The sequence below is a fragment of the Hyperolius riggenbachi genome, chromosome 12 (genome assembly GCF_040937935.1).
Source record: "Hyperolius riggenbachi isolate aHypRig1 chromosome 12, aHypRig1.pri, whole genome shotgun sequence".
Classification (NCBI taxonomy): domain Eukaryota; kingdom Metazoa; phylum Chordata; class Amphibia; order Anura; family Hyperoliidae; genus Hyperolius; species Hyperolius riggenbachi.
Window position 1 is genome coordinate 51429813 of NC_090657.1, and position 27645 is coordinate 51457457.

At 45.7% G+C, this 27645-nt stretch overlaps 1 protein-coding gene across 1 annotated transcript; it reads right to left on the reverse strand.

Annotated features, from left to right (window-relative positions):
* Window positions 1–68: 68 nt before the first annotated feature.
* EDEM2 (ER degradation enhancing alpha-mannosidase like protein 2) lies at window positions 69–25778 on the reverse strand. The gene is made up of 11 exons (XM_068263990.1): window positions 25593–25778; window positions 20870–20980; window positions 17341–17380; window positions 15315–15420; window positions 13538–13663; window positions 12685–12896; window positions 11953–12094; window positions 10976–11100; window positions 3934–4078; window positions 2040–2161; window positions 69–613 (listed from the first exon to the last, which is right to left on the reverse strand). Exons 1-11 carry the CDS (start codon window positions 25697–25699, stop codon window positions 152–154), a joined length of 1698 nt encoding a protein of 565 aa, XP_068120091.1. The 5' UTR covers window positions 25700–25778; the 3' UTR covers window positions 69–151.
* Between the last annotated feature and the right edge of the window lie 1867 nt (window positions 25779–27645).

A 27645-nucleotide genomic window follows, 5' to 3' on the forward strand; every position in this document is an offset into this window, starting at 1 on the left:
CACGCATGTGCAGAAGACCCAGACTGATGTAACAAACTGTTTTGGAGTTTTAATAAAAACAGCCAATGTAAAAAAAACAAACACTGTAGAGCTTTATTTACACATGAGATTGAGGAGGATCGTAACAATCTTTTCATCCATTTGTTCGAAACTAGTCTAGAAAAACCTGTCCCAAGACTGAAAGTTTAGAAGTGAAAGGCTGGCTGGGGCAGCGGAGGAGTGATCTACGTCTGGCGTTTGTTCTGTTTTGTGACAAGGGAATAGAAGCATCCTGGCGCTTCAGGCCGCCACTGCCTACTTTCTTGACCTTTTCTGTTCTCATCTTCATGGAGAAAAACTCCATCACCAGGTCTTCCACCTCCCATTTCTCTGCACTGTCCCTCTTACAGCAGTGCAGGGCTGCTGGGTCAATTGGGTGGGCTTCTGTATTAAACACGTAGCCACCGGTCCCAAGGACACATTCCCCATAGGGAGTCACCACCAGGTCAAATTCTGAGCCGTCGTTGTGGATAAAGTTGTCTGGGTCAAAGAGGAGGTAGAGGTACTTTATTGTCTCTGCTAGGAAGAAAGACTCCATGCGGTTGTCTAATTTGTGATCTCGGACATCTTTAACCTGCAAGAAAAAATAAAGGACACTCCCTTAGACTATTGATATAATAATTTTATAGGATACTGAATTGCTTAGGTTAAAGAGAAACCGTGACCAAGAATTGAACTTCATCCCAATTAGTAGCCGATACCCCCTTTCCCATGAGAAATCTTTTCCTTTTCACAAATGGATCATCAGGGAGCTCTGTATGGCTGATATTGTGGTGAAACCCCTTCCACTGTGTGATGTCAGGACCATGGTTCTGAGATGACACTGTGGGAGCCTTGTTGCATTGTGGGAAATAACAGCTTTTTATAGCTATTTCCAACTGCCAAAAAAAGCAAGCAGCAGCTCCTTCCACTGATATCACCTGCCAGCAGTAAAAATGTCACCATGTGATAAATTTCAGAATGTAAATCAGAGACAGGAAAGATTTTACAATGGGCTAACACTGACTAAATAATTTATACATAATTACTGTAAACATTAAGCACTTTTTTATTACATTATTTTCACTGGAGTTCCTCTTTAATGCCCCTCTGTACATACAATTTTCTCCTGCTTACTCCTCCTAATAATGCATCTTAAAATGATGCTTCTGCTGGACCATACCATTTTCCACTACTCCCCAAGCTCCTTGCCTGAACCCCTGGAAAGCCTGCCTTGAGAGCCACACCCCCTGTGCTGGTCAATTCTATGGCCCGCCCCTACATACTCTCCAGCCACTTGGCTGACTCTATTTGAATAAATCTGGGCTTACCCGGGGGCAAGCTGCCCTCTGACCGATTATTATTGACCCATAGTGGGTCACTCTGTAACTATCTGGCAGTAAATATGCACAGTAGGCAGTCTTAATACCCCAGAAATATTGGCTGATGTCAAACTGCATTCTACTGACTTTGGACTCACCTACCATCCGTCTCCACATGACACATGCCGGGTGTGATGTCTGATCCGGAAGCTGCCTTTCTCACTGAGTAACACGCATGCTCAGTGGGAACTTCAATATAATACCCCAGAAATATCTACCAGGCATAACATCTAGACTCCTTACATTTTCAGGATAGGGAGAGGACCTTGAAAGATCAGCAGGATGCCAGGCAACTGTCATTTCTTAAAAGGAAATAAATATGCAGCCTCCATATCCCTCACACTTCAGGTGTGCTTTAACACAACAGGGGATGTAAATAATCTACAGTCTGAAAACTAAACTCAGTCCGTCCTACAGTGTTTTTTAACAACAGAAATGCGGTTTTCAGAATCATTTTACAATCATTTTAAAGAATATTATAAGCAGGGTAAAACTGTATTCAAAGAACTGATATAACTACCTGTAGGTGAATATCTACTGTATTTAACCCATCTTGGTCTTCTCTTTAAAACTAACCACAAAATACAGAGTTGGAACACAGTGTACAGAAGCCGCTCATTCTATAATGAAACCACTTACAGTAGCATATCCACAGTCCACTTTGCTTATTCTCTCAATGGACTCTATGGCATCCCTGCCCAGTTCCAGTAAGGTGGGGTCTTTGGTAGCTTTGTATAAATACATTGCACTCTCAATCAGCTCTGGAAGATATGTAAAAGTGTGATAGTGCATTACAACCTCTTTACATCAGTTACTAACCCTGGCACCTGCATAACTAAAACAGAGGTTTACATTACATGTTTTATATTTACAACCTTGGTACCCTACAGTTACTGGTGTCAGAAGTCTGGAGGTTTGAGCAGATAACAGTTTATGCAGATTTTATAGAAACCTCAATTAATTTTTAGAACTTCACAGTTGCAAAACACACACTTAATCCTTACATGTGTACATTTGTTCAAATGTTTTATTTTACAGATTTGGTCACGTGGCCTGAAGAAGCTCAGCTTGGTACCAGAATTAGGTAAAAATATGAGTTAACCATGCCTGGGACTTCTTCAGTAGCCCCATAAATATTGTGGCCATTCAGCTTCACAGGCCTCGCCTCCATGTTGAAGCTTTGCTCCGCCCCCTATTAAAAGCTCCGACTTAACACAACCTTGTGCTCCTGAACGGCTGTACATAGCAGCTGCGGCAGGGAACATTCTGAGCATGCGCGCTTTGGAAACATTTGGAACAGTGTATGCCCAGGGCACTCCTAGTAGAGGCTAGTGCATGCAGCTGTGGGGGAGCGTGCTCAGTGTACCATACATTGGTTGATGTGCCCTAACAGATAGAACGTTCCGAGATAATTATCCGATCAGAGGGATCTATATGATCAAATTCCTCCACACACACTTTACACCGAAATGCTAAAATCTATTGAAAATCTGTGCGCACTGCCTGCCAGTCTCTTAGCCCCACCTTGGGCCATGCAGAGTAGTCAGCTCTCACCTGCTCACCACATGTCTACCCTCCACCCCCAGGGCCTGCTTCCTGTCTCTTCTATCCCGAGGGCCTGTGTCACTAAAGTGTACCAGAGCTTAATAATTAAAAAGAGATTTTATACATACCTGGGGCTTCCTCCAGCCTCATCTGCTCCGATCGCTCCCACGCCGCCGTCCTCCGCCGCTGCTTGCACTTCCGTCAGTTGGAGCCAGTCTAGTGAAAGAGAAGTGCGCCCTCGATGTATCTCTCCAGCAACTGCTGGAGAGATATGTAGTGTGCACTTCTCCTGCGTAGCTAGCCGTGACTGACGTCAGTGACTGGACCCAGTTCCCAAAGCTGCGGGCAGCGGAGGAGGACGGCGGCATGGGAGTGATCGGAACAGATGGGACTGGAGGAAGCCCCAGATATGTATAAAATATTTTTAAATTATTAAGCTTAAAAAGGCCAAACACTAGAGACACCGTGGCACGTACCTTACATGACCACTAGAGGCCTCTAATGTTTATCAGATGACTCAGACTCCCAGGAGAGAATAGACAGGAAGCAGGGTCAGGTGTTGTGTCGTGCCGCTGGAGAGATACGTAGAGGGTACACTCCTCTTGCATAGACTGGCCGCAGCTGGAGGAAGTTACGGGACCCAGTACCGGCGATAGAGAAGGCTGAGGACGGCAGCATGGAAGCGATCCGTGCGCATGGGGCTGGAGGAAGCCCCAGGTATGTATAAAACGAATTTTAAAACATCTCTGGTTTCCTTTAAGGTGACAGTGCACAGAATCGCAGGCCTCAGCTGCGGTAGTCTGTGCCCCAGGAAGTGGTTGCTGGATGGTTCCTGTACAGGTACTTCTAAAGTGATTTAGGTGACATCAGCTAATGAAGGACCTTCTACACAGATAATAACAAGCTCTATCATTCAGTGCTGCATACGATTAGAAAAACGTGTGTGTAGAGAGTTGGCTTTAGTATTACATATTATGCTGCAGCATACCTGGCCGGAGTGGGTAGCCTTCCCTTTTGTCTACAGTAAAGCCTTGAGGAATATTGTAGAATTCTGGTAACCCACCAAACTGCTTCCAAACCGTGTAATAGTTGTGGAAGGTCTTCATAGCATTCCCAATGTCTCCTATTAGGCTCTAGGAAGCAAAAAGAACATTTAAATGTGTGTTCCTATTGTATTACAACCTAAAATTAACAAGGCATGAACAATATGGATCAATCAGGGTGAAAAGTACATAGAAACAACTGGTGGACACGATGCCTGTTTTATTGGCCAGATTTACATAGGAAGTTGAACTGCAGCTCACTTCCTTTCCTCTATGGATATAGCTGCTGGGTGGATCAATTAGGTGTGACCATGTGACACGCACAGGCATTACTTACCTCTGGAGAGTTGCCCCCTAGCCCAGTGATCTGCAAACTTGGCTCTCCAGCTCTTAAAGGGAACCTAAACTGAGAAGGATATGGATTTTTCCTATTAAAATAATACCAGTTGCCTGACTCTCCTGCTAATTCTGGCTAATCCTGGGTTTCTAAAGGTGGCCATACACTGGTCGATTTGCCATCAGATTCGACCAACAGATAGATCCCTCTCTGATCGAATCTGATCAGAGAGGGATCGTATGGCCACCTTTACCGCAAACAGATTGTGAATCGATTTCAGCCTGAAACCGATTACAATCTGTGGAGCTGCCCCCCCCCCCCCGCTCAGGACCGTTCCTGTAGCTACTGAACTTCCAGTCCAGGGGAAGCTTAAACAGTAGAGGGCGCTCTACTGTTTAAACTTCCTGCCGGGACAGGAAGTTCTGTGTAGCTGCAGGAACGGTCCAGAGAGGAGAAGAAGACAGCAGAGACCAGGGGACTCGCGCCGGCCGGAGCAGGTAATGTATACCCGCTGTATTGCGTCGGTCGTCGGGCATTCGAACGCCGTTATCGACGCACTCCCGACCCGCCGGCGATCGAGAAAAAACTTCAGCACCAACGGATATCGACGGGAACGATCGATTTCGGACGGAAATCGTTATGTCAGCGGTGTGCGCGGCGATTTCACAGCCGATTCGATCACTGTGATCGGATCGGCTGTATATCGGCGGGAAAATCGTTAGGTGTATGGGCCCCTTAATACTGTTAGCCACAGCCCCTCAACAAGCATGTAGATCAGGTGCTCTGACTGAAGTCAGTCTGGATTAGCTGCATGCTTGTTTCAGGTGTGAGATCCAGATACTACTGCAGCAAATTGATCAGCAGGAGAGTCAGGCAACTGGTATTGTTTAAAAGGAAACATCCATATCCCTCACAGTTTAGGTTCCCTTTAAGGAACTACAAGTCCCACAATGCATTTGCCTTTATGAATCATGACTGTGGCCGTCACACTCCTACAATGCATTGTGGGACTTGTAGTTCCTTAACAGCTGGAGAGCCAAGTTTGCAGATCACTGCACCACCGTCTGTATGCGTTCTGCAATCTTGTAAAGAACTGACCCACAGCTTGAAGTTGTCGTCCTATCCACATCACAGGGTTACATCTCCCAGCATGCATTATGAAGGTTGGAGGGTGGCGCAACACCAGCTCTTTAGAAGATGGCAGAGGGCATTCAGATGGGGGAAGATGGGCAATGGAGTAGTCCCCTGAAAGTAGTGCCTGCTACCTCCCTTATGGCCCTCGCTATTTACGAACCTCTATTAGGGGGAGGTTTTATATATTTTACTCTTGGGTGCTTATTTGCTTTCTTGCCTTTTAAGTGCTAACGTAGATATACGCTGCCATGGAGCGGAGCGCAGGGTGAGACTAATGACGGCTCTCCCTGCTGCTGCTCAAATTCCTGGTGGCGTTGAATACCATTCCCGCTCTGAGTTGTTGGGGGCTGGCAATTGCTGTAACTCTGAATTATGCTGGGAATAAACGGCTGGATTCTGAGCCATTTAGATGGCTCGATAGATCATTTCCGACATGTCCGATCTCCCGCCCGATAATTTCCGTGCTCGATTCTGCATGGAGGATAATGGGAAAAGATAAGACAAATGAGCAGAAGAGAATTGCCTGCAGAATCGAGCGGCAAAATTGAGCCGTGTATGCCCAGCATTACACTATAGCATCCGTGCTATAGCGGCACCCAGCTCAGGTGCCAAAACCTCATGCTGCATTTAAGCCTGTATGTATAGGTGTACGGCTGAATAACCCAGCATTTTGACTCAGAACTCCTCTCAGCTCTAAAAGATATGCAACAGCATAATAACTGTTAAACAAAAAACATGCATTTGTTACAGCTGATACATATCCTAAAATAAATCTGCACAGTTTCTACTTCCTGATTCATGGAAGCAGACATATTGTTTACAGCCTGGGCTTTCAAACGGGCTTATCTGCCATAGGCAGTCATGTGACACAGGGGAGATCAAATTACAACTAGTGATTAGACACAAATGAGAGGGAATTACACAGGCTAATCTCTTTAAATACATACAGGTTGCATTTGTGTCATGTTTTCCTTGTGTCCTGTGCAAGACTTCAGGTCCACTTTAAGGCCTGGTGCACACCAAAACCCGCTAGCAGATTCGCAAAATGCTAGCAGATTTTAAAAACGCTTTTTCTTATTTTTCTGTAGCGTTTCAGCTAGCGTTTTGCGGTTTTGGGAAGCATTTTTGGTGTAGTAGATTTCATATATTGAACTGCCGTTTTTCAGAGCGGTTTGCATTTTTTCTATACTTTACATTGGAGGCAGAATCGCCTCCGCAATCCAAAAAATGCCTCACCCCGGGAGGATTAGTTTCTGCAAAACGCCTCCGGCTCTGGTGTGAACCACCCCATTGAGATACATTGACCAAGCGTATCCGCAGCCGCAAGCGGCTACAAAAACGCCAAAAAACCCGCTCGGTGTGCACCAGCCCTTTATGCGATTCTTTGTCCTTATACTGTGGGTGGTTTCACCCAGAAATCCAAGCAGCCCTGTAAGAAAACTTTTACAAAATGTACTATTGCTGTAAGATGGGAATAGCTGCCTGCGCACAAACACATGTCACATGCGACTTGCTCTCCACTCAGTACACATGGCTATGAAGTAGGTCTCTCTCCTCCTTCCCCCCTCAAACACAGAAGATTCCAGAATAAAGACAAAAGGTTTTGCTTCCCAGCCAGAAGAGGTGCTGGCCTGAGGATACCTGGAGAAAACAATACACTGTGTGGTATTGTCTGTTGTGCTAAAGGTTCGTACACACGCACTACCAGCGGCAACGACGGGTCCGCCGGAGCCTCCCACTGGGCGGACTTTTAGCCGACAGTAGCGCGTGTGTACGCTCAGCGGATCGTTCAGAAACAGCCTTATCAGTCTGCCGACAGCGCATACACACGCACTACTGTCGGTTGAACGTCCGCCCAGTGGGAGGGTCCGGCGGACCCGCCGTTGTCGCTGGTAGTGCGTGTGTACGCACCTTTACACCTGGAGGACCTCTGGCTCAGGCTAAAAGCCTCATACACACGGTACAATTTTCCTTTAGTTCGACCGGTGATCTGATAAGAAATTGCGTTGTGTGTACATGTCCAAATTGTTTCAGATAGATTTTGCGTTGATAAGTACCCAAAATCGCTTGCAATTGGATCTGATAGGCTCCGTCAATCTGGCAGAAAATTGTACCGTGTGTACCCAGCTTTATGCTGGAAACACACAATGCAACGTCTGGTCCAATCATCCGGAATCGGACAATTATTTCCAAACTCTCCTACCTGTTTTTGATCGATAAAGGGATCAATTTTTTGAAGTTATCATCTGAAAATTGATCCCTTTATCGATCGGGAGCCGTTTGGACATGTACACATGATATATCTTCCCATTAGCTTAGAAATTGCGTTGTGTGAACCAGCCCTAATACTGGGAACACACAAGACAAGACAAGAAAACTGCGAAATAGACTGCAATGGGGAAATGGACATGTACATTTAATAGGGGCGTCAGTTAATTTGGGCCCGATTTTTGTCAATAGTCACAAGTGTAATTTGATATATCAGCTGTGTCAGCACAGAAATTTGGCAGTCCTTGGTAGACACAGCTAATACAGTATGTTAACCCTATGTCTGCTTCCATGAAAGCAGGAAGTAGACACATTGAAGATTTATTGCAGGAGTTCTGTAAACTGTAACAAATACATTTTTTCTGTAAAAGTTATTATGCTATTGCTTATCTTTTAGAGCAGAGAGAAAGATCTGAGCTCAGGTCTGCTTTAAAGAGAACCTGTAACAAAAAAAAAGTCCCCTGGGGGGAACTTACCTCGGGAGGGGGAAGCCTCAGGGTCCCAATGAGGCTTCCCCCTACCCTGTAGCTGCAGGCAGTCCAGCGCTGGCCCCCCCGAAGTGTCCCGGAATCCTCCCTCGACAAGCCTGATAAGCGATGATTTATTTACCTTTCCTGGCTCCAGCGGGGGCGCTGTTGCGGCTCTCAGCACAGAGATAGGGGGAAATAGCCGATCTCCATCGGTCCGCTCTACTACGCAAGAGCAGGAGATTTGCGCCTGCCCAGTAGAGCGGCCCGACAGCGATCGGCTATTTCCGCTTGTCTCCAGGCGGAGAGCCGATACTGCGCCTGTCCTGGAGCCGGGAAGGTAAATATTTACATCCCCGCTGTTCGGAGGGCCAGAGTGAGACCGCTGTGGGACACAGGAGGACGGGGGAAGCCTCAATAGGATCCGGAGGCTTCCCCCTACCAAGGTGAGTACCCCCAGGGGAAATTTTTGTCGCTGCAGGCTCTAAGACCGATCCACGCCAATGGGTGTGGTCGCGGCGGCAGCCCCAGGACCACCTAACGCCAATTGGCGTCAGGTCCTAGAGACGGCTACCGAAGGAGATCACGCGCAGGGTGTGCGCGCATCTCCTTCTCGCCAGGATTGGCCGGCTGGGAGGAGGGAGGGGTTTGCTGTAAAAGAAAAAAAAAAAAAAAGAAAACCATTAAACAATAACAAAAAAGCACACACAAATATTTATCTAAAAAAAAACAAAACAACAACTGGGGGCGAACAGACCCCCACCAAACAGAGAGCTCTGTTGGTGGGGGGAATCACTCCTGTGCTGTGTTGTGCGGCCCTGCAGCTTGGCCTTAAAGCTGCAGTGGCCATTTTAGTAAAAAATTAGCCTGGTCTTTAGGGGGGGGGGGGTTTACCACTGTGGTCCTCAAATGGTTAATGGCAGAGACAGTCAGAAGCCTCAGCTGAATTTAATTTAACACTGATAGTGTGTGTACAGGGCTTAAAGTGTACCAGAAATCTCAGCTCACACATTTTTATTTTTTTTTACTTACCCGGGGCTTCCTCCAGCCCCATAAACACGGATGCATCCCTCACCGTCCTCCCGTGTGCCTCCGTTTATCGGCAATCAGCCCTGGTATCTGGCTCAGTGACATCAGCCGGTGTCTTCTGCACATGCTCAGGAGATCGGCGCGTGCACAGAAGACCCTACTGAAGCTGACTGAGCCAGTTACCGGGGCTGATTGCGGACGAATGGAGGACGGCTAAGGACTCACACATACTTAGGGGCTGTAGAATGCCCCGGGTAAGTAAAAAAATCTTTGTGAGAGGAGATCTCTTTATTTTTAAGCTTGGCTCTGCCCATACTGCACAACCTGTTCCTTTTATTGCTGATGTGTGTTTGGTTCTAATAAAGGACTGTCTGGATGGTTAGCCAGATTGCTCTCTTTAATCTACAGTTTTGTCACAATTCCCATCTTATTAAATACCCTGCAATGGAGCTGCATCTTGGACCTACATTTAAGAGGAACAGCAGTGAAAGTAACATAATACATAAAATTGTTTTTTCTTTCTACAATGAAGTATTGTTTTATAAATTATTTAGTGTTTGCCCATTGTAAAATATTTCCTCACCCTGATTTACATTCTGAAATTTATCACAGGGGGCGACATCTTTAATCCTGTCAGGTGCAGCTTCGCATTATGTTTGTTTCTGAGAAATCCAAGGCCAGTGAAAATAATGTCTGGTCTCCCAGATAGCTAAACAGCCTAGACTATGCATCACTGGGAGGGCGGGGCTACATGCAAACACAGCAATATATGGATCTAGGAAGTGTCTCTGATGATGATGATAATACTACACAATAATACTACACAAAATGTCACATAGAATCTCGGTATATGTGACATGTTTACATGGATGCATTAACTTGTGTCACACACTGGGCTTAATTCACTAAACCGTGATAACTTAAATATCACACCTTATCAAAGATATCACACCTTATGAAAAGATATCACACCTTTTCAAAGATATCACACCAAGTTAACACGTATTATCAGAGTAGCATAGCGAGCGCTACGAACCCGCAGGGGCTCAGGGCAGGACGAGTGCCATTGCCAATTTGCTGACATAAGTTCATAGCGCTCGCTATGCTACTCTGATAAGGTGTATTAACTTTGATAAGGTGTGATATATTTTCATAAGGTGTTATTTTTGCTAGGAGTGTTATTTTTGATATTTGAGTTATGACGGTTTAGTGAATCAAGCCCACAGTGTGGAAATTTACAAAGTGGATTAACTCCAACTGGCAATTTTCAAACGACGTTGCAAGGTGGGTACAGGTGCACGATCACGAACGTCGCCTAGCGTTGCGCCTATGACGGCGGACCGACACGGCGGATTGGATCTTTGCGATCCCTGACGACACCGCACAAAGTACCGCAATCACAAAAGTCTCGCTCATGTCGCCGTGTACGTCGCGTGACCTTGCGCTTTAGCGCGCCGACAGGAAGAGGCGTTCCTGACGACCGTCGTCAAGGGGATGTTGCAGGAGTTGTCAGGTGGTGAGTACGAAGCTTTAGACTGCTGCCAACGTCTATAGGTGTTCTGTGTCTTTTCACACTTATATGCTACGGATGTCTGCCAGGAAAATTGCCGTAAGTGGGTATCCTGAATCATTTACTGCATTGTACTGTATGTCACTACAGGGCCTCTTTAAAATGATCATACAGATCGTACCAGGCAATCTAGCGCATGTTACTGGGGGTACATTTCCAAATGAGACACAGAGATGCGTTACCTGCAATCCTGGCCAGAATGCCTCCAGGGACTGGAACACTGGCATAGAGACTGTGCCCTTATACATCTGCACCCACACGTACCAGTCATCGTACTTGGTGTAGTTCTGGATAGCCTTATTATATTCTAAAAAAAGAAAAAAAAAAAAAAAAAAAAAAACACAGTTGGGATGGACACTTCACACTTGGGGGACACTGGCTTGGGGCATCGGTCGTTGCCATAGCAAACGCTGTTACCACTGCGCACCTGATCGAGCCTTTGCGACTGATTTTTACTGACATTCCCAATTGATCCATTCGACCGATATAATGCAATTTTGCAGCACTGAATCTCTTGAAATTCAATAAAATGATTGAATCGGAAGGTTGATCGGCCCGCAATCTCGAGTGATGTATGGACACACTAAGCCATACATGTAAAACTCCAGCCCATGGGCCAAATATGGCCCACAGAACCATCAAATTTGGCCCCGCAAGTGGTTTCCCCACTTTGCATTATGTTTGGCCCACTCTAGACCACCAAGGAAACTATAGTGGAAGTGAAATCCTAGATCACCAGGACAGCCATAGGGGGGGGGGGGGGGAGGTAGGAGAAAGCGCAAGACCCCAGGGAACTGTATCGATGAGGGACGGGGCCTCTACACACCAGGGAAATTGTATAAGTAAGGGGGGCACTAGACATCAGGAAACTGTATAGGGGAGGGGGCACTAGACACCAGGAAACTTTCTAGAGGAGGGAGGGAGGTGCATTAGACACCAGGGAACTGTATTGAGGAGGGGGTTCATAAGATACTAGGGAACTTTATAGGAGAGAGAGTTGGCCCGCAAATTGGTTCCAGTGTTCAATTGCGGTCCACTTTGTATTCGAGTTTGACACCTCTGCCCTAAGCAAACTTCTAATTAGTGATGATGCCCCTCCACCAGAGCCAGTGTTGAGGTAGTGGAACAAATATGTGGCATAATAAGGTTCAGGCCTTACCCAGAAACATGGACATCATCTCCTCATCCTGCAGAAGAATCGCTCCTTTAACAAGGTATTCAAAATAGGAATCCACTCCTGCCCCTATCCCAGCGTCCTGGGCCACCCACTTGGATGTCATGACATCTATATGGTTCCCCACCTGTTATTGGGACAATGCAGAACACAGAAGAATTAAAGCATGGCTTGATTCAACTCGGTCACAACAAACAGATCTTCCAAACATGAAAAGCCTTTATTAGGGCCGGTTCACACTGGATGGATCAAAAACTGGTCCATGAAAAAACTGGTCCATGAAAAAACTGATCCATGGAAAAAACTGATCCATGAATCTGATTTATTGGGCATCAGTTTTTGATCCGTGACCCTCCGTTCTGTTGGTCCACCGTGAATGCCATGCGTCCTTCGATCTGGAAAAATCACTCCCTCCCAAAAACTTACAGTCGATTCAGCGGGACGGCCCAACAGATTAATTCCAATGGAGCAATGTCAACAGATCCTATGGATTACATAGGATCCATTCACAACAGGGCTGTGGAGTCAATATGAAAATCATCCAACTCTGACTCCTCAGTCTATGAAACCACCGACTCCAGGTAGTAGGTACCCAAAATTGCTCCGACTTCACAGCCCTGGTTCACATCCAGTCTGTTATGGCCCACTTAACGGACCATTTTTATTGCCAATGTGAACCGATCCTAATGCAGAAATATGGAACAGCCACTCCCTTACCAGACCTATCTCAGAACGACTTTCCCACAATCCTTTCAGAGCTCGCCTCGCCACGTTCTCAAACACCGGATCTCCCGTTAAGCGACTGAGAGTGGCAAACTCAATGATGTAAGTGCCGATGCCAGCGGTGCATGTCACCGGAGTCTCCGTGGGGTTCACGCCGTTCAGGAGGTTGACTGTGCCATACGGCATGCCAGTTTGTGTGTCAAAGGCTACAAAAGACCAATTATAGATACAGTCAGTACACTCTGTGCCTCAACTCTGAGGTATTCAGACTACATGCTAAGAGGACATGAATGCAGAAAAAAAAGGTCTTTCTTCCACTTGCCTTTCAGTATCCCCTATATGCTATTGACACTCAAACATATGTTTCTGGTCCTTATCGCAATCTTTAATATGTCGCATCCCTGAATGCCCCAATATGGCCCTCCCCATTATCTCCTCCACAATCCACTCGGCACTTGCCATCCCTCAAGATCTTAAAACTCACCTCTTCTGGCAAGCAAATAATCTGACCTAAAACACGTCATAAACCCACTGATTCAGCACTGGCAGAGAAGGCTAACTTACCTATATCGTTGCCTTTTGCTGAGACGCTGCTCTCCATCTTCCTGACACTTTCCCATTCAAAGCAGAAGGCGGAAGTGTCAGGAAGATGAAGAGCAGCATGCAGCAGGGCGGCAATGTAAGAAAATGAACCTCTCTGCCATGGCCCGTGTTTCCATACTTGATGTGGTAAAATTCATCACTGCTACCAACCTAATTTCTGATCAGGGAGTGTTGCAGGTGTCACATCCGCCTGGTTTGCCTTTGCCCCAAAACGTCCCTATCAACACATAACTATGTGCCTCACCTGGTAGTAGTTTCCGAGCAGCATCTTCTGCCATTCGCAGCAATGGACCAGTACAGGGCCATCCGGGCTCCAGCTCTAGACCAGCTCTCTTGGAGAGAAGGTGCGCAGAGATTAGACCGCCCACCACTAGAAAGTAAAGATATTACAGTCATTATCCCTTTATCCAACACTGCAAAATGCTTTACATGGGTGTGTATTTTCTAATGAATTTAATACCCAATTAAAACTAGAATTAAGGAAGGCAAATTATGCCAATGATTGATTATTATCAATGTAAAAAGTCAATAGAAGCTACATGGTGGACAGAATACATGTATGATGGGACAAATGTGCCCGCCAATGCAATGCAGCCTCCTTTCTCTGCTTTCTGATATCAGACGCTGGGCAGGTCAGTTACGTGCGAGCCTCCTCTGAAGCGAGCTGAGCCCGCGTGATGCATTAAGGCTGCCTGGCGGTTCTCTCCTTGGCCATCCATGTTCCTCCACATGTAAGCTCTCTTGACTCATTTTTCAAAACCTCATTGTTGCATTCTTTATTCAACTTATACCTGTGCCTTTCCAAACCTAATTTATTCAATTAGGCTACACTTTTCTAACTTTGGATGTGTTTTACACACTTCATTTTCCTCATCACATTGCCAATCCCTTTTTAGCGGCTTTCACACTATATATTTAACACATTCCATGTGTCCCTTTAAGGCAAGAGAGTCAAACTCAAATACAAAGGGGGCTGAAATTGTACACTAGGACCTAGTCGCGGGCCAACCTCAATGTCTTCTGGCTACCTTATAAAATGATCTGGTGTCTAGTGGTCCTCCCTCCCCTATACAGTTCCCTGGTGTCTAGTGGTCCACTCTCCCCTATACAATTCCCTAGTGTTTAGTGCTTTCCCCAAACTTCCCCATATGGCTTCCCTGGTGATCTAGGGCTTTACCTCCAATATAGGTTCCCTGGTGGTCTAGAGTGGGCCAAACATAATGCAAAGTGGGGAAACCACTTGAGGGTCAAATTTAATGGCTCTGAGGGCCAGATTTGGCCTGCAGGCTGGAGTTTGACATGTATGGTCTAGGGAACAGTTCCCCAGCCCTGTCCTCAAGGCCCACCAACAGTACATGTTTTGCAGAAAACCACACTCATTCACAGGTGAAGTAATTAGTATCTCAGCAGAGCTGATTACCTACCTGTGTGGAATTCCACAAAACATGCACTGTTGGTGGGCCTTGAGGACAGGGTTGGGGAACACTGCTGAGGGGTTCATTCATATTTTGTCTTTTTTATGTAATATATGAATATTTATATCCTACTATATCTGTGACTTTTTCTGATAAACCGCCCATCACCTTTTTGGTGAATTTTTTTATTGATTTTAATGATTAGTGAAATTGTTCAAATAAAGATTATTGTTATACTTTTGCAAATACTCTGACTGGTCTGATGCTGTTAAGGGTACTTTTGTCTTGTTTTCTTTTACATGGTGTCTTTTGCCCTTAGCACATTCCAGCCTATGATTATTTTATTTGTCAAAGTACTTTGCATGGTGCTGGTCTAAATTGTTGGTTGAAATTATGTGTGAGCATGTGACATCCAAAGGAACAGAGGACCACCTCTCCGCCCATTACAGTAAAGGCCATGGCCCTGATTCAGTATTTTTTATTCAATGAAATTTAGATTCAGTGTTTAGATTCTGATTTAGACAGTGTTACAGCATACTGCAAAATCCTGAAAAAAAATATCATGCAACTCTGCTTTTGCTAAAGATTAAAGAAATCAAAGTAAACCTCGGATGTTGGTCTCAAACACAGACGCATTAACATCAATGTCAAAGTCCACCGTGTCTTGTAGAACGTTTACCACTCGCTGGAATTCAGAGATGTTCCCGATTATCTGTAAACAATACAGAAAATGTATCAACCAGAACATAGCATGTCAGCTGGAGGAAGGGCTCTTTCACACCAGAGCCCTTTTAGGGCTCTTTTCCACTATGAAATGCGATCGCAATTGCGATCGCGATCGCAATCGCGTTTCAATTTCCACCATGCGATTGCGATTGAGCTACTATACTCATTATAGTACAGCTCAATCGCATACAAAACGCGGCAGGACGACGCTTGCGCTTTGACCAAAATCGCATCGCAATCGGATCGCACTAATGGAAATTGCTGCTGCAGTTTCCATTAGTTTAATGTACCTTGCGATTTGCGATTAGAAGCAAATCGCAAATCGCAGGCTAGTGGAAAAAGGCCCTTAGTGCGTTTTAACGCAAAGGCAATTCTTTGCGTTAACCAAGGTAAAATGAAAGTCATAGACTTTCATTTTACCTTTCACACCCGACGCTGCGTTTCGGTTCAACGCACCCGGGAGCATCAATCCACCGGGAGCCGTGCTTCCCATTGAGTTAATAGCTACCGCCGCTGATTGTGTCGCACCGCCGACACACCACAGGCCATCAACGTGTGCAGGAGAGCGGCTCCTGCATGAGTTGGCTAATGTGAAAGAGCCCTAAGGGCTGCTGTATCCCAAACACCCCATGAAGGTTGGACCTCCATGCAACATTTAAGAAAACATGAGACAAGTTGTAAGTAAATCACCTGAAAATGGTGCAGGCTACGCATTTGCCGATTTGTGTTAATCGCTGGCGATTAACACAAATCGTCCAAGTAAAAACGGGCACATAGGGTATTTAAGCACTAGCACTTTCAAAAGGGCTAGCGCTTGATCGGTTTGCTGAAATCGCCGGCAAAACGCTCTAGTGCCGCTCTAGTGTGAATGGGGCCTTAGTGATTTGTAAGAGCTGCAGACAATGAAGTGCTATATAATAATAATAATAGTCATAATCTAATGTCCTACTATATTGTTATTATTGTTGTTATTATTATTATGGCAGGGATTAGGTAGTGAGCTCCTCCGAGGACAGTCAGTGACATGAATATGTACTCTTTAAAGTGCTGCAGAAGATATCAGTGCTATATAAATAAATAATAACAACATGGATGGACATTAGAGTATGACTATGAGATTGTGATTTTCTCTGAGGACAGTCAGTGACATGACTATGTACTCTGTAAAGTGCTGCAGATGTCAGTCCCTATATAAATACATCTTATTAATATGGGAGGACATTACAGTAGCAGCACGGTGGCGTAGTGGTTAGCGTTCTCACCTTGCAGCGCTGGGTCCCTGGTTCGAATCCCAGCCAGGGCACTATCTGCAAAGAGTTTATATGTTCTCTCCGTGTCTGCGTGGGTTTCCTCCGGGCACTCCGGTTTCCTCCCACATTCCAAAAACATACGGATAAGTTAATTGGCTCCCCCTAAAAATTGCCCCTAGACTACAGTACTTACACTACATAATATAGACATATGGCAATGGTAGGGATTAGATTGTGAGCTCCTTTGAGGGACAGTTAGTGACTATATATATATATATATATATATATATATATATATATATATATATATATATATATATATATATATATACACATACACACACTGTACAGCGCTGCGTAATATGTCGGCGCTATATAAATACTAAATAATAATAATAATAATAATGATTATGGTAGGAATAGATTCTGAGCTCCTCTGAAGACACTCAGTGAAATAGGTCAGCATTTTATAAAACTATACACAATGATAAAAATACTAGTGATTTGGGGACAATATAAAGGTATCTGGAATGTTTTACCTCAGAAATGCTCTGTTTACCTTCGGTATCAGCGGTGGATAAACTTAGGGAAACAGTCCATATATTTGAATTCTCATACAATAGCATAAAGCCTTATGAAGAGAGGAATATACTCACCAGCAGTGTGTCCAGTGCATCAATTAATGTCAATGAAAAGCTGCAATAAAACAGAGCAGTGAATGCCCTAGAGTGAACGAGCCCTTAAAGGCTAATTCCAGACACACGATTTGCACATAACGAATCTCATGATTTCTATCTCTGAGGGCCCTTTTCCACTAGCAATCGCTAGCGTTCACGCTGAACGCTAGCGATTGCTGAATCGCAATTACCGGCGATTCCCCGACGTTCGCGGCCGCGATTTTGCTATGCTATGCACTGCATAGCAAAATCGCGGCAAATATCGCTCCGCCGCGCGTTCGCGTTCCTGGCAAAAACGAATTGCGGTAGTGGAAATGACCTACCGCGATTCCTATGTTAAAAAGCAAACCGTAGCGATTGTAAAATCGCTAGCGATTTGCGTTTTTGCGATTCAGCCAGCGCAGACGCGCTGGTGGAAAAGGGCCCTAAAGGACTTGAGCCACAAGCACACTGTGACAATCAGTCGCTCAAAAAAAAAAAAATCTTTAGAGATCGGTTCACATGGTAGTTTTGGAACAACTGCTGTACAGACAGCTACTTTACTGCTGGTGATATGTCTGATCCTGCTGCCTGTAAATTTGCGCTGCTCCGCATGCGCAGTAGGACCCTGTGCTGTCACATTTCCGACTGGTTATGCTGCCAGTGGTAAAACACTAAATATCTATGCTTCCATACCTCCTACGCTTCCCAAATTTTCAGGGTAAGGAGGGGACCTCCTGAACTACCTCTGTGCCAAACTGCCCCAGAGCCTTACTGGTTCCAGAGATAGGTTTCTGTGATTTATCACTGGAAACAGCAGGGCCGGGCCGAGGCATAGGCTGGAGAGGCTCCAGCCTCAGGGCACAGTGTAGGAGGGGGCGCACAATTCATTCAGCTGTCATTCCTAATTGTGTTTGAAGCAGAAAGAAATAAGAAAAGGAGATACATGGAAGTGACTACAAGCCAGATAACTAGAGATTAAGGTGTTGGGGGCCCTGGGATGCCTCTTAGTCTAATAGCAATCAGTGTGTGATGGCTGGGGTGGAGGGATGGAGGGGCGCACTTTGGTGTCTCAGCCTTGGGTGCTGGAGGACCTTGTCCTGGCTCTGTTTGGCTCATAGGTAGTTCGGGGAGGGTTACCAACCTACCCTAAAATTTTAAGGAGTGTAGGAGGTGTGGAAGCAGAGATATTCAGTGTTTTACCACCGGCAGCATAATTAACTTCCCACTGAGCATGCGTGAAAGTCAGTGTGGATGGGAGTTCCGGGCAGCACGATCAGACATAACACCAGCTAAGTATGTTTTATAGTGTGGAGAGTGGATGGAGAGGATGAAGAGCACCAGGCTGTGGTGTGACCCCAGGGAACAACAGGCATAACGGGACAGCGATCCGACAGGATGCATCACTATGTGGGAAGCCAGTGACGTCAAAGGACACCTGCACACAGGGCGGGCCAAGGCTAGGTAGGCTCCAGCCTCTGGGGGCGGAGCTGTGAGGGTGCAGGGAGGGGTCCCCTCCTATCCTTCATCCCTCTCCTTGGAGGCCCCCTCCAGTCACTGTGCTATTCCCCTGAGCTACCCCAAGGGAACTGAATCAAGAATTGTTTGCAGCAATCATTTCTAGATGTGATTAATTGATCAAATCGACTGGATATAGAGGAAAAAAAAATTGGTAGCCATCCTGTACCCTCAAAGCTCCTCGAGTGTCTTCCGCTCCCCGCCGCGGGTTAGTTTCATTTTCGGCAACGCGTACTCTTCTTCGCCTTCCCCGCCATCAATACAATACAATAACATTTGTAAAGCACTTTTCTCCCATAGGACTCAGGTAGGTCATGCACAGGCGCAGTATGCTTGTGCCTGCGCAGGATGGCGAGGTAGAGTACGCGTTTTCGGGGGTCGACTCTAAATCGTCTGAAAACAAAACTAAACCGCGGCGGGGACCGGAGGACACTCGAGGACCTGCGAGGGCACAGGACGGCTGCAGGAGGCTTGGGGATGCACCAGGTAAGTGAAACGTTTTCTTCCCCACCGGGTTAAGGTTCACTTTAAAGGGAATCTGAAGTGAAAATAAATATATGATATGATTTGTATGTGTAGTACTGCTAAGAAATAAAACATTATTAGCACAGATACGAGTCTCATATTGTTTCTAGTACAGAAGGAGTTAAGAAACTTCAGTTATCTGTGCAAAAGCTTCTTTGACAAGACAAATAACATTTATATCGCGCTTTTCTCCTGCCGGACTCAAAGCGCCAGAGCTGCAGCCACTAGGACGCGCTCTATAGGCAGTAGCAGTGTTAGGGAGACTTGCCTAAGGTCTCCTACTGAATAGGTGCTGGCTTACTGAGCAGGCAGAGCCGAGATTCGAACCCAGGTCGCCTGTGTCAGAGGCAGAGCCCTTAACCATTACACCATCCAGCCACAGCTGGATTATAAAATCTTGGACAGCACTGTCTTTTGACACTGTCTTATCTCAACTGTCTCCTATTGTTTCTTCTTTGTTTATGGTTTTTCTGTAGAGAAATGTTCAAAGGATTACTAGCCTGCTCTGTGAAATAATCTGTGAAACTGCAATTATTAGAGAATGATGCAATGTTGTAAAAAAAAAAAAAAAAGCTATATGCCTGAAAATAAAAATATGACACCATTTTCTTTGCTACTAATGTTCTATTGATTATCTGTATTACACAACCAATTCGTTATATCATGAGATGTTTTTTTTCGCTTCAGTGTCACTTTAAAGGTCGGTTTACATTACCAATTGCCTGCATCTCGTTTAGCCAATGCTAAACACTTTTCTGGCACCGAGCAGGAAAGCATTTGGCATTGGTTCTTGTCGATGCATCATGCTTTGCGCCCCTTGGGAGATACGGAGGCGCGGACGCAAACGACACTAGAAGCTAAACGCAGCATCTCAAAAATTTCAATTGACCGCAACGCTTATGCATTAGCCGGTAAACACAATGAGTTGAACGCTTCCATTCATCTCAACGTGGGACCCGGTTACTGTGCTATTCCCCTGAGCGCCCCTGTGCTACCCCAAGGGAACTGAATCAAGAATTGTTTGCCGCAATCATTTCTAGATGTGATTAAATGATCAAATCGACTGGATATAGAGGAAAAAAAAATTGGTAGCCATCCTGTACCCTCACAGCTCCTCGAGTGTCTTCCGCTCCCCGCCGCGGGTCAGTGCCAGAAACACTTTTCTGGCACCGAGCAGGAAAGCATTTGGCATTGGTTCTTGTCGATGCATCATGCTTTGAGCCCCTTGGGAGATACGGAGGCGCGGACGCAAACGACACTAGAAGCTAAACGCAGCATCTCAAAAATTTCAATTGACCGCAACGCTTATGCATTAGCCGGTAAACACAATGAGTTGAACGCTTCCATTCATCTCAACGTGGGACCCGGCATATCATGGCACTAAACAACGTGCACAGACGCCAGCCAGGTGCCAGCTGAGGGTTTTTCTTCTCAGGTAAAGGTCCTTAACAACGTTTTATTTCATTAATAAGAAAAAACTTTATACCTGCCCCACGTGTCCTGCCCATCACATGTCAGAGGTCTTAGCTCATCATATGGAAAAGCATTCTTCAGGTAATTGTTGTATGCATGATAGAACATGGCCTTCACCCGATCCCTATAAACAATGAATTTCCAGAAATTATAAATGCTCGAAAAAAAAATAAAAATTACCTACTTGTATGTATAGAATAGCCTAGTAACACATTAAAGCATTTGTTAAGGGGAACTGAAGTAAGAGGTATACGGAGGCTGCCATATTTATTTCCTTTTAATCAATACCAGTTGCCTGGCAGCCCTGCTGATCTATTTAGCTGCAGAACTGCCTGAATAGCACCAGAAACAGGCATGTAGCTAATTTTGTTAGATCTGACAATAATGTCAGAAACACCCGATCTGCTGCATGCTTGTTCAGGGGCTACGGCTAAATGTATTAGCGGCAGAGCATCAGGACAGCCAGGCAACTGGTATTGCTTAAAAGGAAATAAATGTGGCAGCCTCCATAGCCCTCTTGCTACAGTTGTCCTTTATAGCCTGCTCCCAGAAAATATTTTACTTTACTTTACTTTTGAGAAAAGTTAGAAGCTCTTTTGAATTCTTACTGCTGTCCTGCATATCCAACTCTGAGAATTCCCATCACTTCCTGTACAGAAAGGAAGTGTGGAAATCATCTGGTTGTCTATGCTGGGGTGAGGGGCTGCTAATACTGGGGGCACATCTGGCTGTCTATGCTGGGGTGAGGGGCTGCTAATACTGGGGGCACATCTGGCTGTCTATGCTGAGGAGTGGGGCTGTTAATACTGAGGGCACACCTGGCTATCTATGCTGGGTTAGGGAAAGGGCGTATTGTTTTTGGGGGGGAAGGGGGCGGTAGATCACCAAGAGCTGTAATAACAGCGCAGGAGATTTGGGCGCAGCCGGTGCCACCATAGGCCATAATAGGAATTACAGCTATAGTGGCGTACAGTGATCAACTTCAGGGCTGTCAGAAGACGGAGCTGAAGTTACTTTTAAAACACTGTAATTAGCCTACCAGCAATAGCTGGAAGCCGAATTACGTAATTCCCTACCAACCACGTCAACCTGGCACGTCCCTGTAATATGTAAATTTCTTGTATACGCCCATTTCTCTTCTGATAGGAGGTTAGATTTTAGAAGCTAGTCTAGGGGACTCAGCAGGAAACCTCATACGGAAATTCCAGTAACGTGATTGGTTGGACAGCACCCTCTCAAATGGCTAGGATTCAGGGTGTAGTAAACCACGCCCTCACTGTTCAACCAATCACAACACTTCATTCTGTGGAGGGTACCGTGATTGGGTAACTGTTCCCTAGGAGATTTCCTGCTGGGTCCCCTAAACTAGACTAGCGCCAGATTTTATGCAGTCCGCATACTATCCCTTTTTCTGTAGAGTGACTGATGAAAGCACGGTATCAGAGTGAGGATCAGAAAATTCTCCTGTTCACATCTCACTGGCTGCTAGACCTGTGCTTTATCCTGGGAACACACGCAACTTCCGGTCCGATCAACGGGAATCTGATGATCATTTTTGACCTGTCCGATCTGTTTCTGATCGATAAAGGGATTGATTTTGCGAAGGTATATTCGGAAAATGAATCCCTTTATCAATCAGGAGCAGTTTGGACACGTACACACAATACAACTTCCTGTCAGATTACCCGTCGATCGGACAGGAAATTGCATTGTGTATTCTCAGCATTAAGGTGACCACACATCAGGTGACATGGCGGCCAATCAGCCATCTGATTAGATAATTATCAAATCGGTGAAGCCAAGAGTATGCCCGATCAGTGATGCGACCAATTTTGTATCGGGCACACATGCTGAAAGATGTAGGGTGGACTTGTTCGATCAGGTGCGCGGCAGGAGAGGCATCCGATATCAGGACAAGCAACAAAACCCCCAGGCGCTGTTCCACTAAAAATGTTCCCCCTGGTGCAGTATACTTTACCTGTCCATGTCTGCTGACGGTGCTGTCCCCACCAATATATAATGTTCCCCCCCTGGTGCAGTATACTTTACCTGTCCATGTCTGCTGACGGTGCTGTCCCCACCAATATATAATGTTCCCCCCCTGGTGCAGTATACTTTACCTGTCCGTGGACGGTGCTGTCCCCACCAATATAAAATGTTCCCCCCTGGTGCAGTATACTTTACCTGTCCATGTCTGCTGACGGTGCTGTCCCCACCAATATATAATGTTCCCCCCCTGGTGCAGTATACTTTACCTGTCCGTGGACGGTGCTGTCCCCACTAATATAAAATGTTCCCCCCTGGTGCAGTATACTTTACCTGTCCATGTCCGCTGATGGCTCTGTCCTCATACATGCGCTCCACGTGGCTGCCGGTGTAACATGGGCGAGTGTGTCCCGGCAACCACATAGGTGTGTGTATGAGGACGGAGCCAGTGGCGGACACCAACAAGTAAAGTATACTGCACCATGAACTGGGTGGGGAAAAGTTAGTTTATATTAGCGGGGGCAGCTTCACATCACAAGGTCGATTCTTAAAGGGGCACTATGGCGAAAAATTGTAAAATTTAAAATATGTGCAAACATATACAAATAAGAAGTACGCTTTTTCCAGAGTAAAATGTGTCATAAATTACTTTCCTCCTATGTTGCAGTCACTTACAGTAGAAAGTAGAAATCTGACAGAAGTGACAGCTTTTGGACTAGTCCATCTCTTTATGTGGGATTCTCAGGGATGTATTTATTTTCAAAAGCACTTAGTGAATGGCAGTTGCTCTGTCCAACTGCCAAAAAACTGTGTAGCGAGAAGGGAAGCTGGCCAGCATCATTGTTTAAAGAAAATCTGTAACGATAAAACGTCCCCTGGGGGGTACTCACCTCGAGTGGGGGAAGCCTCCGGATCCTATTGAGGCTTCCCCCGTCCTCTTCAGTCCCACGGTGGGGGAGAAAATCCTCCCAGAGCGGCGGCGATGTAAATATTTACCTCCGTGGCTCCAGCACAGGCGCAGTATCGGCTCTTCCCACAGAGATAGGCGGAAATAGCCGATCTCCGTCGAGCCTCTCTACTGCGCCTGCGCAGTAGAGCAGACCCGACGGAGATCGGCTATTTCTGCCTATCTCGGTCAGAAGAGCCAGAACAGCGCCCCCGCTGGAGCCTGGAAAGGTAAATATTGAACAGGCTGTTGGATTTGTCGCGCCGGCTTTGAAGGGCTGCAGCGAGACCCCCGTGGGACAGCGGAGGACGAGGGAAGTCTTATTAGGATCCTGAGGCTTCCCCCTCCTGAGGGGAATACCCCCCAGGGGACGTTTTTCTCATTACAGTGTCTCTTTAAATCCTTTTTAGGGAATATCTTTATAAAGAATAAAAGCCTTGCTGATAATCCCCTTTGAAGAGATGGACTAGTCCAAAACCTGTCACTTCTGTCAGATTTCTACTTTCTACTGTGACAGCAACATAGGAGAAAAGTAATGTATGGCTCATTTTACTCTGGAAAAAAAGAGTAATTTATTATTATTTGTCTATGTTTCCACATATTTAAAATGTTGCAATTTTTTGCCATAGTGCCCCTTTAAGAGATTTTTTTTTTTTGGTTTGGGTATCGGCCTGCCGTGTATGGGCAGGTAACCGTTCTCTCTGATCAGATGTGATTATAGAGAGATCTGTCTCTTGCACTCCTTGCTGAGTGCGAAACAGCTGTAGACGTCTCTTTCATGCTTGCTACCCTCTCTCCTGGCTGACCATTGCTCTGGTCCTTAGCATTGCTTTTTAATGGAATCACAATAAAGGCCTGTTTTTACTGGACGTGCCCAGCCGCTTTTTGCCTTTATACTGTCTTCTCCTCTCTTAACACGCCTGTAATTTTTTGCAACCACAGATCCCATTGAGCTAGAAGGGGGATTGTTCCCTCCAGGGGGGTGGTTATTAGTTGAGCAAGAGGGGGGATTGTTCCCTCCAGGGGGGGTTATTAGTTGAGCAAGAGGGGGGATTGTTCCCTGGGGGGGATTGTTCCCTACAGGGCGGGGGGGTTTATTAGTTGAGCAAGAGGGGAGGGTTCTGTGTGAGAATAGGGTTTGGTTGGGTTGCATTTTCTGATACAGATAGGTTGAAGTCAATGGTTAGGTTGCACTTTCTGATAGCTATACCTATAAATAAGTGCAACCGGTTGCAAAATCTGATAAAGTTGCAAAAAATTTCACCACACCGGTCCCGATCTAATTCGTCATGTAATCCAATTGCGGCTGCACGGCCGTTCACGACATTGGGAGCTTACTGCGCAGTACAAGAAAGCTTCCGATGAAGCGTGGGAGCGAGCACTATTTGTCTAGTTAAACAAATAATAGACCGCGGCGGGGAACAGAGGATCGTAGGACTGCACGAGACATGACAGCTGCAGAGGGCCAATAGAAGCCCCATGGAAGTGCTGGATTTTGTCTTTTGATCCCCTCCAAAGAACCCCTCTGCTTGCACTTATATATGCTATTGGTTGTCATACATACTACACTGTATCCTCCTGGCTCCTTAGCTCTCAGGAAGCTGAATTATCTCTTGCAAGTCTGAAATATTAGATATGCAGCACATATACCTGCCAGTTACTCGCTCACCCAAGCCCTTTGTGCAGTGCTATCAGATCCCTGTTATATTATATATACATGCAGTGTGCTATAGAGCAGGTGCAGCGTTAGGAAGGGGTATTGGACTGGACAGGTGACAGGGAGGACAGTGCTGCAGTGACCTACCTATAGTGAGCCATGTCCTGCTCGGTGATCTCCCTTTGCCTGGCATGGTGAGCTGGCAAGACGGCAACAAGCAGCCCTACATACACTAGATAGGAGACAGCAACCATCAGTTTCCAGCCCTATTCTTCTGCAGCCTAACATCCCACTGGCACTGGCAGCGCAGCCTCACCCATTTCCTGCTCAGAGCACAGCTGCCGGGCTGTGATTGGCTGCCTCCCGTGTCCCGCCTGCTTATTGGGTGGAAGTAGTGACACGTCTACCGGGCAGCTGTGGTAGAGGCTTCCATGTTTGTTTCTGGCAGCGTAGCTTTAGTTACAAATAGGAATAGTAGGGAAGAAACTATTGCTTTGCTGCTCTAGTTTTGTTTTTAACCCAAAAAGTATTTTTTATTTCTAAAATAATCCTGTGCTGGAAGACTTTAACATTCCTCAGGGTTTTTAAAATGGGAAAGACATCTGCTAGTAAAAATATATCCCTAGGAAATAGGGATGATCAATGAGATGCAAATATGTCCGAGTTCATGTAGGATTATACATTTTTATGCAAATATATGCAGCTTGAAAATGAACTAATCAAGTCCCGCCCAGGTTTAAACTGATTGGTCCATTTTCAAGCTGCATATATTTGCATAAAAATGGACATAAATCTGCATGAACCCAGAAATATTTGCATCTCATTGATCATCCCTACTGAGAAACGCACCATAGACCTAGATAAGGGCCAGTTTCCACTACTAAATGATGCGAATAAGGCTACCTAGCCTCATCGTATCACTTCCGCCGCCGGCCGCATCACTTCCGCATCTCCCGATGCAGAAGTGTATTGAAGGAGATGGGACGCGGCTGCGGGCGGATGCGGGCGTGCAAGAATCTGAAACCTGCTGCAGATTCTCGGATCGCTCCGCACCGCTTTGCACAACATGCATGCAGTGGAAACTCTTCCATTGCTGTGCAAGTGTGTTTCAGGAAACCTGCGGTGCGATGCTGCTATGTAGCCGCATCGCACCTCTCCTAGTGGAAACGGGCCCTAAATCAAAACCAGTTGGTAATAGCTCTCAACTGTCCCTTTTTGGAAACTTGATTCCCTCTGCCTCTCTTTCTTCCTTATTTGTCCCTCTTTCAAGACTGATGTCGAGATAAGTGTTAACCATAACTGCCGCACGGACGCGAGTCTCACGTCCGCGGCTGGTGCTGCTGTAGCCGCAGGGCGACATGAGACTAATGTCCGTGCAGCCTACGGGGCTGTACGCACGTTCATGGGAGTGGAAGCCCGTGATCGCAATGGTCCCAGCGACAGGGGGGATTGATGGCAGGAGACAGAAGTCCCCTGAGCCAATCCGTACTTGTATGGCAGTCTGGCATTCTCAAATTGTGCTGCCACGCTCCCTCCTGCTCGCTTGCTCAATTCTGCAGCTCACGTCGCAGATCGTTAGATGAATGAATGGGAACAAAGATCGTATTCATTAATCTCCTCTCTATGTCAACGTGATCCCCAGCATCAATGAGATGCCTGCGTCACTTCCGAAGTAACACAGGCACGCATTACTTCCTATTTAGCATTCTTATTGTACGCAATGGGAAATAATGTGTGAGGACATCTTGTGGACAAATAGTAAAATTACGCGTACAGACTTTTTTTTTTAATATGGCTGTCAAGAGGGTATATTATTATTATTAAATTATGGGCTTGTAATTAGTGATGGTTGTAAAACTGAAAAAAAAAATGCACCTTTATTTCCAAATAAAATATTGTCACTATACATTGTTCTAGGGAGAGAATTTAAATGTTGCAATAACCGGGACAAATGGGCATATAAAATGTGTGGCTTTTATCCACATTTTTTATATTTTAAGACTATAATGGACGAAAACTGAGAAATAATAATTATTATTATTTAATATATTTATAAAGCGCCAACATATTCCGTGGCGCTGTACAATGTAAGAAAACAAACAAGGGATACATAATGATACATACAATGATATACATGAAATATGAACACTGATACAAGATACAGCACTGCTGATTACAACTTGATTTAACATGATGACTA

Excerpts from the sequence above, each read along its gene's own strand:
- EDEM2 (XM_068263990.1), bottom strand. The coding sequence starts at position 25,699 with ATGGTTGCTGTCTCCTATCTAGTGTATGTAGGGCTGCTTGTTGCCGTC. Across the intron at positions 17,381-20,869 it reads GGGCAGGACACGTGGGGCAG|CTTTTCATTGACATTAATTG; the intron begins GTATAAAGTTTT and ends GTTTTATTGCAG. Across the intron at positions 15,421-17,340 it reads ATGCACTGGACACACTGCTG|ATAATCGGGAACATCTCTGA; the intron begins GTGAGTATATTC and ends TATTGTTTACAG.